Consider the following 12152-nt stretch of genomic DNA (forward strand, 5'->3'; position numbering starts at 1 on the left):
ATTGACCATCCTGGGCCAATAATCCCTTTACCTGCAATTGTCAAGGCCCTTGAAGTCTGAGCTATTCGGATCCTGTCAGATTGGACAAAAGCTGGAGAGTCTTTTATGGAGAAAGGGAAATATCCTAGTGATGGAACATGTTTCTCATTCTGGAAAGCCCCCAGAATATCAGCAGTTTCCTCATCATCACTTTATGTATAGAAACATCATTTTAGGTAATTTAGCAGGTGCTGCGTGTATTGGTTTAACTTTTCTCCCTCCATCTGCTTCCTGCACAGCTGAGCACATGCCATGGCCGGCTGCAGGGGCGCAGGCATCCGACAAATAGGCACAATAGCCTTTCCAAAGCATTTCTCAAAATATCCTTCACGGTGGGTTAAGGATGGCAGCAGGATGAGCTGGGTGAAATAATTCCTGCCTTCAGCTCCATCTCATTCAGGAGGGCTAGAAGAGTCTGTGGGAGGGGGGACACTGCCCCTGGTCCCCCTTTTAGAGCCATTGTGGCCCTTTGTTCTGCCTCTGCCTGGCAGTGCAGCATCCCAGCAGCTCAGCTGGCTGGAAGTAAGGGCTCACCGGTGCTTTGGGAGGCTGCAAACCTTTCCCTCGCTTGCCTGCTATAGCATTTTCAATCTCATCTTTGCAAAGTCATGATCTTAAAGCTGGGCCTCATCCAGGCCCTTGTAATGGCATTACAGAAGCGGCAGGGAATGTGATGGGGGAAGGGCCAGCAGCATCCTCTGTTAAGGAAAGGAGAAGAGCAGGAAATTGTGGCAATTTTGGAGCTGATTCCATTGTTTTCAGAGGCTGGGGAAGGTGGGAGGGTGGTGGGCTGTGGGTTGTGGCTGGGGGAGGCTGGTGTGGGCAGTAGTACAGAAGGATGCTCATCCTGGGGCTGCATCCCCAGCTGCGGGACTGTGTCCCCAGCACACCTTAAGCGCGGAGGAGGCACAGCACCGGCGAGGACAGATCCATTCCCTCTTTCTTGTCACTTTGCCAGCCTGGAAACACACAGGCTGAGATTTTATTGCTGCTGCCTCTGGCTGGAGCTGTGTGTGGGAGATGGAAGGGGGATGGGGAGGGCTTGGAGGAAGCTGGGGAGAGGAAACAGAAGTGCAGAGGGGGAAGCCTGAGGGGACCGGGGGCTGCCCCAGAACTGGGCTGGAGGAATGGGTTTGACGATACCCCTGGTCAGAGTGCTGCTCAGGGGGAGCAAAGGGTAGTGAAAAAGGAAGAGTCTGGGAGGAGATACAAACCCCAGTCACATCTCCTCCCTGGAGTGGTGAAGCCTGGGAGCACCTGGGCTATGAGGTTAGAGAGGTGCTGAATGGGGGGGGGGAGGGGGGGCACTGCTGCATGAGCCAGAAAGCCTCAAATGAGAGAGGAGGAGGGAGGATGCTGAGGGTGTCCTGGGAAATTCCTGAGGCCAAGTGCTGCCCGCAGCCCGGGGTGCTGGGGTCTGGTTCATGGGGTGTTGGGCTGTCCTTTCCAGCTCCTGGGGCTCTGAAAGCACTGCTCAGGCACAAATCAACTTGTCCAGTTTGTTGTGGCACTGCTATAGCTCCTGATTCCAGCTGCAGAGCGAAGAAAACAGTTTTGTCATGACTCCACCAGGCAGTTGTGCAAATCACTGTTTGCAAGGCCTTTGGCTGCCATAGTGATGAGCTCCATAGCAACCCGGGCAGGAAATGAATAATTCTGGGCTCTGCTTGAAATGGAACTTAAAAAGGGATGTGGTGGTTGGGGTGCTGTGAAATAGCTGGTCAGCAAAGCACCCAGGTCCACCGTGCGCTGCTGGGGCAGATGCCCTTGGTAATGGGGCAACCTCATGATGCAGTGTGTTGTGGGGCTGCAGGGCAAGCCTTTCATTTCAGCTTTTCCTAATTTCCACATAGAGAGGTTTAGTGAAAGTGTTTGCAGGTTGTGCACTGGCTGTACCTGCTGTGCTGGCACAGCCACTGTCCTGTGCTCTGTGTCCACCATGCCTGGAACCCCCCCTAAAGATGCTGCATCCCTTGGTTTGTCTCAAACCTGGGTTTGCTTCCGTTCCTCCAGTCCTAGCAGGGCTGGAAACGTTCCCAGAAATGAAAGCCAGCTCTTTTCTGAGCTTTGAAGTGTGGAGTAGGATTGAACAGAGAGGGAAAAAAAATTTCTCCTATGGGGGATGGGTTTTTAGGAAAAAAAACCCCACTATTGAGTCAATGGCATTTGTATTATAAACAGGGAGTCCTTGGAATCATTTCCATAAGAACCAGCCCTCCCCTTCCAGGCAGCCTCCCCAAAGCAGTGCCCCAGCAGTGCTGCAAGAGGTCTGCCCATTCCAGGCAGGGGAGCAGGGCAGGGCAGGCTGATTGCTATTCAATCAGTGATTCACAGTTCTGATTCACAACTTCATCCTATCGCCATGGAAGGCAGCCAGACCTGGTCATCAGCTGTATGCCTTCTGCCAAAGCGAGAAGTTATTTTTGGGTGTTTTTAGATTACAGCACTTATTTTTTTCATATGCCTCTGAATTCTGGATTATTGCACTGCAAGTAATTGAGGCACTTGAATTTCCTGCTTAGACAACTGAGCTCAACCAGTTTTTGCAACTCTAAGGCATTTCTAAAATAGCTTTTCTGCATCACAGGGAGCAGGCACACAGCTTTGGGGCTGTTTGTGCAGAATTTGGGAGCACTGAGTGCAGTATGCTTGCAAAGAAGGGCTGCATCAGGGTGAGCATGAGTCACCCTTGCACCCTTCCTGGCATGGAGACTGACTGGGTGTAACTGGTAAGATCGTAGCCAGCAGGTCAAGAGTAGAGATGATTGCTGTCTGGTTAGGCAGCTCAGTGAGCTTGGTGGTCCTGGTGCTACCTCCAAGGTCAATGCCCTGACCACAGGGTGAGCATTTCTTTCTGTGCATTCCTGCTGTCCTAGGGCACACAGGTTTGACAGGAGGCAGGAGGAGCTTCTGTCTTGTGCAGCCCATTGCCTGAAGGAGAGGTGGAAGGAAAGAGTCTTTCAGGAGATGGAAAATGTGATGTTGGCACTGCTGCGTCATGGAGGGATTTGAACCTGGGTCTCTGCTTTCAAACTGGAGTTCAAACCGCTGGAATATTTCCATTAAAAAGGAGAGATTTGGCACTTCCTTTTGACTTCCCTTTCCCCATCCCTGGATGCTATCACCATGCTGGGGCAGTTCCCTGAGCCAGGAGCAGCAGCTTGGAGGCACTGGGGTGTTTCTGGACAGCTTTCCTGCAGCCCTGAAAAACCTGGAAGCCTCAACTGCCCCAGTGGGGCAGGAGCTGCTGGGGTTAACTGGTGGCTGAATGGGTTGTGGTTTGCAATGGGGTTTAGTGCAAAAAGGTTCCTAAGTCCTTTATTGGATCTAGCCTGGGGCTCTATTCCCAGCCCTGCTTCTGACAATAACAGGTCACTGCAGCCCCAGGGCTGTCCCCACCTTGTCCTCACTGCCTGGGTTGCCTGCATGCTGCTGGCTGGCCCAACAGGCAGTCAGGGCAGCGGTACCCATGTCTGAGTAGTCTGAGCACAGCCATCATGCAAGCACCAAAATCCATTTGTGAGGCAGGCAAACGTTGCTTCTGGCCTTCCTGAAACCGTGCCACCACACGCGTTGTGGAGGAGGGATATAAATAGTTTCTGGGATGCCCTGGGTTGCAGCAGACAGCAGGTATTTCAGAAGCGATGCTGATGGTAGGGTCATGCCAGGACAGCCCCTGCTACATTAGTGATTGGATTCGTCCTCCATGGATAAACCAGTGTGAGAGCAGTGCCCTGCCTGGCTGGGGATGGATCAGGCAGGCAGTACAGAAGGGGAAGGGATGGATGGTCAGGTGATCCTGGCACGGGTCCTTTGTGTCTCTGGACAAGTTGCTTAAGACAAGATTTTGCACTGAGTACACGGGAGCATCCATACATGTATCTACACTCAGATCATGTGTTTCAAAGGGAGTCTGACTACAAGGTCACTGTGGCAGATACATCCTTCAAGGATGTGCCTGTGGGTCCATCCCACTTCCAAAAGGGCCGTGTTGAGCCTCTCCTGTGTGAGGGCTGCCTCAGGCACAGCCAGTGAGGGCACTTGGGTAGTGAGATGCTTGGCATGGGGGTGAAGAGCCCATCTGCTGCCCAGCAGACGGTGTTGAGTTGGCATCAGCAGCGTCTGTGCTGGCAGCTCAAGCATGAAGCTGCCCACGGGAGACCCCAGAGCTAGGGGAGATCTTGGCTGCTTGAGCATGTCTGAGCAGGGCTTTGAGGTCTGAGCAGGGCTTCAGGATCCAAACAGGGCTTTGGGGTCTGGCAGCTCCTGGGTGTAAGGGCCAGGACCACAGCAGTGGAGGAGGAGGCCACGTCTGTGCATTGCAGCCTGGTGGTCCGAACACTTGCCTTGGGAAACAGGCTCAGCTCTCTCCAAGAGAAAGGGCTTTCAGACTCCCCCATCTCACTTCTAGAGAGCTCCCAGCTGCAAGAGCAGGGCAGCCCTCATGCCAAGGAAGGAAAGCAGCACACAGCCAAGGGGCAGATCCTGGTATCCCAGCGGGTGGCAAGAGCTGTGGGTGTCAGAGCAGTCAGTGGGGAGCGGTGGTCTGAGTGATGTGGTCACTTAGGGTGGGAGCAGAGTAGGGCACAGGAAGCTGATGAGATGTTCAGGTCTCTGCTGGAAGCAGGGAGGTTCCGGAGGGGGTCTGAGAGAGCAGCCCTGACCCCTCTGGAGGGGAAGTGCCAGCATCAGTGAGTGGTGGCTGAGCACAGCTGGCACCTGGCAAACATGAAAGCGGGGCTTGTTCAACTGTGCACAGGCTGCTGATTGTAGCCTCAGCCACAAAACCTCCTTGGCCAAAGTCTGACAGCATCCCCAGAGGTTTCCCAGGCACATCTGTGATGCTCAGTCCTCCCATCAGCCAGTCCCAGGGAACCAAACCTCCCTCTCTCCTCTTTCTGTTGCTCCAGCCTCCCCAGAGCCGTTTGCTGCCATTTCTGCAGAGCTGATGCCTACTCTTGGACTCCCTTCAGAGCAAGTTTTGCAGTGCCAGGCAGGTGGCTCCATGCTGATCCCAAAGCCCACCAGGCCACAGGGTTTTCTCACCTTCCAGCCTGTGAATGGAGTTGTAGCCTGAAATAGCTTGAGGGGTTTATCCACTCACATGGCCTGGAAAAGGACCAGAGGACCTGATCACACAAGGGTGAATGCATCTCTGGGGTTTTAGGACCAGCATTTTTTTAGCAGTATTGCATTGTATCAGTGGGAAGGTGTTGATGGGATTTTGAGGTGATAAAGTGTTGGCTGTCTCTGAAGTCACCAGAAGTTAGGTAGGTGTTGCTGGAAGCACCACCGAGCCCCAAAGTGCTTTTGGTATTGCTGGTTCTTCTTCAAAAGCCTGGTGTGGGATAGAGACCTCTGGAAGAGTTATTTAATAGGACTGTGTTATTTACTAGAAGGATTTAAAGCCTGCAACTCCTCTCCACCAGCAAAGCCTACAGCCTTCGTTTCTGATGTGCTCTGACAAGCTCACTCCTCCTGACTGAGCTGCAGTAACTTGCTGTTTCTTTTCTCTTCCCATAGCTCCCAGAATGGAGAGGAAGGTGGAGCCTGGCCGAACAACCAGTTTGACACGGAGATGCTCCAAGCCATGATCCTGGCTTCAGCAAATGGTTGGTCTCCATTGCGTATGGGAAAACCATGGCACATGCTCTCGTGTGGATGTCTCAGTACATGCTGTTAGATAAGATGCTGATGGGATTGATGTATCTGTTAACTGGGGTGGCTTCAGAAGTCCTTCAACAGAAAACAGTGGAAAAGCAGTGTCTGTGTTACCCTGCAGAGGAGAGGGGTCAGGAAGGATTCAAACAGAGGAGATACCATCAGCATCAGGCATGCTGTAGAAAAGGCTACCTCACCTATGCAAAATATATTCTCTGTGTACTGGACAGAATGTTATCTGGCTTGTGATGCAGTTCTGTTACATGAAAGAGACAGTATTGAGATGGTGTTTTATAAACTACTTGGTTCCAAAAGGTCACAGTAAATGAAACCTTTGCTGTGTTGCAACTTGCTATAAGGCGAGGAGGTAGGAAGCCTGGAAGATTTGCTTGTGGCTAGAGACTAGGCCAGGAATACAGTAAATGCCTGACTCAGTATCCCCAACAAACCTTGTGTCCAGAGACACTGGTTTACACCAGGGCTGCTGGTGGTTCACTGCAATTGTAGTCACAGGGATTTGGTTTGGGGTCATTTTGGTTTGTTTTGTTCTGCTTTACAGCTGTGCCACGTGGAAGCAGTGGGCAGGGAGGGGTATTCCCATGCATGCACTGTCACGAAGCGCAATTATCACTCTGCACAGCACTACGGATGAAGAGGCTGTTTTTCATGCAGCCTTTATTTATAAATACCTCAGTCCTTTCCCCCTTGATTTAAAAATAGAACCAACAGCACAGCCATAAAACCTTGTGCAGAGTGCTTGGGATGCTTCCTTTGAGCTGCTGGGAGAGAAAGAATCTGGGGGAGGGGGATGGCTTTGGCGTTGCTTTCTTGGAAAGCTGCTGCAGATGAACTTTGCTGTTGTGCAGACACCAGGCAGCCTGGAGACACAGCTGCTGTGGCCAGGGGAGGGGATGAAGGTCTTGGGCAAGGGACTTGTTTACACTCAAGGGAAAGGAACAATGTGAAAACGTGTCTCTGCTCTGAAAAACGACCATGGAAAAATATCCTCTGGGGTTGCATGTGGTTATCATCACCCAGTGCTGCCAGATCCGGTTTCCTTGCTCACAAATAAAGCTGTTTTTCTGACTGCTGCTCCAGCCAGAGCACCAGAGAGCTGAGCGGGTCCCTTCAAGGTTAAGCCCTAACTTTCATGTAGCCCTGAGCCCCATTGCAGCCTAGTCCACAAGTCTCCACAGTCCTAACCTCTCCCATGGCTTCAGTTCACCCTGGGGGTTAATTTAAAGCAGATCCAGATCAGGGCTTCCCCTGCTGCAGCCCCATGAGAGGATGGCTCTGTGCACTCCATCCTTTCCTTGCCCATGCCGGTCCCTTGCTGTGCTGGAGGGAGAGAAGGAGGGAGGGATGGATGGATGGATGGATGGATGGATGGATGGATGGATGGATCCACCTACAGACACAGCACAAGCTTTTTCCACCAGCACTGTGCTGTGATGTCTCCCCTGATCTCTGTTCCCCTCTTTTCTGCTCTCACTCATAGTGAGAGCTCATAGTGTTGATTGGAGCAATCTTCGATTAGAGGCAGTGTTTATTCCCATTAAGCTTTGTGCTGCCCATCCTTGGGTGATGTTTCCTGGCTTTTTTAAATGATCCTTATCTCTTACTTTCACCTGCTGAGCTCTGAGCTCTGGGATGGCAGGTGGGACACAGTGACAGAGGTGATGGTACTGTGTGCTGAGTGTGAATTTCCATCCACACCCTGTCAAGCCCACACTCAAGTTGCACTTACCAGGGACCATCTGGGAGGCAGAAATTCCTCTGATGCTGCTCTGCTCAATGAGCTAAGGATGTTCCCTAGAAGTGGCTGTGGATGCCCTGAGTGCATCCTTACCCTGTGCCAGGAGTTATCCTTTGCCTCAGCAAGAGGCCAGGCTGGCCCTGCCATGCCAAGACTGTGTGATCCAGTGGCTCTGGGGATTAAATTATTTGTCCAATGGTTAAAACACACTCCCAGGCTGGAAAGCCTGGGGAGCTGGTTTTCCCCCATGGCTGTGACTCTGCTGTAGGGCTTCTGTCTCCCTTCCTGGGCTTCCTTCCTCTGGATCTTCAGAGATTTTTGATGCTCTGAGGGCTGGAGCAGCTCTGCTCTGGAGCCAGGCTGAGAGAGCTGGGCTGGGTCAGCCTGGGGAAGAGAAGGCTCCTGAAAGGGAGACCTTAGAGCAGCTCCAGTGCCTAAAGAGGCTACAGGAAACCTGGAGAGGGGCTTTGGACAAGGGCCTGTAGGGACAGGACAAGGGAAATGGCTTTAACCTGCCAGAGAGGAGACTGAGATGAGCTCTTAGGCAGAAGCTCTTCCCTGTGAGGGTGCTGAGGCGCTGGCCCAGGGTGCCCAGAGAAGCTGTGGCTGCCCCATCCCTGGCAGTATTCAAGGCCAGGTTGGACACAGGGGCTTGGAGCAAGCTGCTCCAGTGGAAGGTGTCCCTGCCCATGGCAGGGGTTGGAACTGGATGAGCTTTAAGGTCCCTTCCAAACCAAACCAGGCTGGGATTCTATGATTCTGTGATCTCCTTCCCTTGCAGCTGGGAACAACATAAAAATTTGTGTTTTGAGCCATCTGAAGGGGCAGAGGCAGCAACAAAAACAGACCAAGGAGCACAGATGCTCCAGGACACCAGACACGAAAGGACAGATGTCCTGTCCTTAAAATACCCCAGCTTCCAGGGAGAATTTATAGGGGTGCCATGAGATGATGGGAGAGCAGACAGAAAGGCAGCTGGAGGGGGTCCTTCTCCCCAGCTCCGCTGCCTGCAGGCAGGGGCACACACTCTATATTGGGTTCTTCTGAAAGCCTCCCAGCAGCTGCAGCAACACATGCTCTGGGGCTGCCTCCAGCCTCTCCTCCCCTCTGCCCATGAGGCCGATGGTACCTCTAGCTGGTTATTTTTGTGAAGACCAAATCCTTGTTTTCCTTCTCAGGACCATTTGGGATAATGGCTGGCTGCTGGTAAAGGCTGAGTGTAACCTTTCCCGTAACAAGAGCTGAAGGGCCCTGCTTGGCAAGAGCAGCTCAGTGCCCATTTATAAACCTCTATTGTCGCTGTTCTCTCTTCTTTTCAGCCTTAATGTCAATGTTACCTAGAAACAGCCCTTTGCTCTTCCCCGGGACCAACTGGCAGGCTGGGAACTTCACGGGTGGCTTTTTCTCCCCTGTGAAAAACTGCTGTGACTGCAAACTAGTTCATGGGGACCACTTGTCCTGGATGGTGCTTGCAGCCCCGCAGCCCCATCACTGCTCAGAGCCCTGGTGTATCTGGGATGGCCCAGGGCAGCAGAGAAGGTTTCCAAGCCCACCAAGCCCCCGACTGGGCTGCCTACAGCTACAAGAGTCTTGAAAACATTATCTCCCCTGCTGCCAGAGGCCATAGTCCACCTGCAAGTCAGTCTGGCTGCAGTCTGGTCTGACCCCACATCTCCAGCCATCCCATTCCTGGTTTAACACCCTGATGAGTTGTGTGGGTATTAACGAAATAAGCTGCTGATGAGATGAATGTGGATGAACAATAAATATCGCCAACTGTATATGCACTTCTGCAACCCAAGGTCCTCAAAGCCCTGCCAGGTCTGGGACCCACTTAATGGGGACAGTAGAAAAATTCTCCTTCTGGTGGCTGCTTCCACAGTGGGAAGCAGAAGGCATTTCCCCACTCTGCTTCACTGTGTTTGTACACTGCCCTCTGCATCCCCTGGCCTTGGGGCACAATGTCCTGCCTGGTTTTGGACTTGCTGTGTGTTTTCCTCCTGCTCTGGCTCCAGCAGAGCAGCTGTAACTTTTCAAGCTGCAGTTGCTTCATACTTCTGACCCCAGTGAGGGGATGTGTACATGGCAGTGTTGCAGGGGATGGGGGAATGTGGCCCAGCTTTTTGTTTAGCTTTCTGGCTGGTTTAGCCAACTCCATCTGCTTAGGGGAAAGCAAAGGCAACAAAGAGGCATGCGTGCATCTCATCTGGAGAGAGGAGAAACATGCAAGGACTGTCCCATGATCTCTGCTTGTTCTTGTTCTTTATTCCTGTGATCTCTCCACCTTCGAAAGGAGGGAGCAGCAGCCCTGGACTCTGCCTGGGGTCCTTCGTGTGCTCTTGCTGGGTCTCTCCAGCCTCCCAGGAGAGTGTGTCCACAGTCATGAAGCAGTTAAAAGGCTGAGATAGGATCCACAGTTTCCAGGGCAGAGAATTGGGTTTAGCAAATCATTTCTGAGCAGGGCTGGGCAAGGATCCCACCCTGAGCCATGCATAGGCAGTTGCACTGAAGCACATCATGCAGCAGCCCATGGCAACAAGCATCTCTTGTGCCTTGCCATCCTCCCATGTTCATTTCTCCCCCTGCTTCCATGCATCCCCCCCGTCTCCATCTGGTTGCTACCTTACAGCCATGCCCCAGCAACCCAGGGGGAATCTGAGCCCTTCCCCATCCCCACGCTTGCTCTCTCCATGCTGGGGCTTGCAGAGCAACAGGAATGAATTTGTCTTCCCCTCCCCCTGCTCCCAGATTTGGACCATCAGACACGCTTCAGCATTGATTTCCTTTGTGCTCGGCTTCCTAGAGCCATTTTGCAGTACTGCAGGGGAGGGGTTTTCTTTCTCATCTCCTGTGCTCTGCTCCCTGAATAAACCTGGCTGGAGAAATACTGGGGGCAGGGTTTTAAATGCAATGGAAAAACAAAATAGTATTGGATTTCCCTTAATGTGTTACTAATGGTTGTGGCTGTACAGTATGTTTGTAATGAGGATGCTTTCGATGGGGAGGTTGTTTTTCTGTGGAGGGGGGCAAAGCAGGCAGCAGCAGGCAGGCAGTGAGGGACAGGCAGCCCCCCACTGTCAAGGGCAGAGGAGGGGTTGGCTGGAGGCCCCAAATCCCAGGACTTTAGCAACAATGTGAGATGAAAACAAGGAATTTTGGTGCCGGCTGTGCTGTGCTGTCCATCATGCAGATTGCAGCCATCCCATGGGGCAATAGCACTGAAGGGTAATGAAGGGTTGGGGTGAGGTTTGGTGGCACCGAGGTCTGGGTTTGACACCCAGTGAGAGCCTTTCGGGGCTGCTGACGCTTGTCCGACAGTAACAACCTGCCCTTCTCTTTCCCCCCACCCTCTGGTGTCCCCCACAGAAGCTGCTGATGGCAACTCAACGCTGGGCGGTGGGACGGGCACCATGGGGCTGAGCGCCCGCTATGGCCCCCAGTTCACCCTGCAGCACGTCCCCGATTACCGGCAGAACGTCTACATCCCGGGCAGCACCGCCACCCTCACCAACGCTGCTGGCAAGCGTGATGCCAAGAACGCTGGCGCCTCGGGAGGCAACAAGAAGAAGTCCGGGAAGAAGGAGAAGAAGTAGAGAAGAAGAAGGAGACCTTAGAGCCACAGGGCAGCCGGCTCCAGCACTCCCTCAACCCACAGCTCAGGCCGGAGGACGAATGTGAATTTGTTGTGATGCTAAAAGTAGGAAACGCTGCGAATGTATCTCGTCATCATCATCAGAGCTAGGAGCAGGGTCTCACTGCTGTTAGATCTCATGATGAAAACCAATCTGGAAGCTAAACCGAACACAAACAAGTGCCCTGTGAATACTTGCTAATGTTTTATACGATCCCTTGGGTGTTAGCATATGCAAGGGCAGAAGGTCTTCTGCCACATCTTAGATCTGATTTGCTCCCAGGTAGTCCTAGAAAGGCACAAGGCTTATGCTTGGCTTTGCCCAGTGTAAATAATTTTAGCAGGGATCTTTTAATTTATAGACCTTCAATCATTTTTTCCTTTGGAAAGGAAGTTCCTAGCTTAGAGCCCATGCTCGAGGTCTTTGCTCTTAAACTTTCCATTAGTAAAATTCACCCCTGGTTAATGATAGAGATGGATTTGTGGCTGAGAAGTTGGTAGGGAGTGCTTCAGTTCCTTCTTCCCTGTTACCTGGAAAAACCGTAAGTGTTTATATTGCATGAGTCAAAAGGAATATGGCAAAGCTGCATCCTAAACATTTATTTCTTGTTTTAAAGTGCAACCACTGATGGCCTGAAATATGAGATTAAAAACCCCCTCCTGATGCCAGAGGTAGGGAATTCAATGAGGAACATGCCGAGGTGTGCAGCAGCTGCCCCAGAGGTTCTAGGGGTCTCCGAAGAGCAGACGCATCTCATCCCTTCTTTGCAGTAAATATTTATATGTACAGTCAATGTTCTTCTGGAATTAAAGCTAAGAGAGTCTCACTCCCCTGTGGCCAGGTGGCCATCTGGCAAAGTCCCCATCAAGGGGACCAGGGGACGATGCTTCACGCTTCTGCACACCTTTTCTGCATGCACATCCTTCACCTCACACCTGCACTAGCGCAGTTAGCTCCATGGACCCAGAGAAGTCCTCGCATGCCCATGCAGCGTGGTGTGAACAGCCCCTCTGTGGTGGGGCTGCTTTGGGAGGGGTGGGGTGGGTGGGATGGGTGAAATGGGA

The 12152-nt window shown here is 52.3% G+C and overlaps 1 protein-coding gene across 1 annotated transcript in view; it reads left to right on the plus strand.

Annotated features, from left to right (window-relative positions):
• The window catches only part of LOC308225799 (protocadherin gamma-A5-like), a gene marked incomplete at both ends in the record, with an annotated part of 78077 nt that extends 67028 nt beyond the window's left edge, over positions 1 to 11049 (plus strand). The window contains 2 exons of the mRNA XM_080626940.1: positions 5563 to 5651; positions 10823 to 11049. Of these exons, the coding sequence (XP_080483066.1) occupies positions 5563 to 5651; positions 10823 to 11049 (316 nt within the window). The remainder of the gene's footprint in view (positions 1 to 5562; positions 5652 to 10822) is intronic.
• Between the last annotated feature and the right edge of the window lie 1103 nt (positions 11050 to 12152).

The sequence above is a fragment of the Psittacula echo genome (genome assembly GCF_963264785.1).
Source record: "Psittacula echo genome assembly, chromosome: 11".
In the NCBI taxonomy this organism is placed as follows: Eukaryota; Metazoa; Chordata; class Aves; order Psittaciformes; family Psittacidae; genus Psittacula; species Psittacula echo.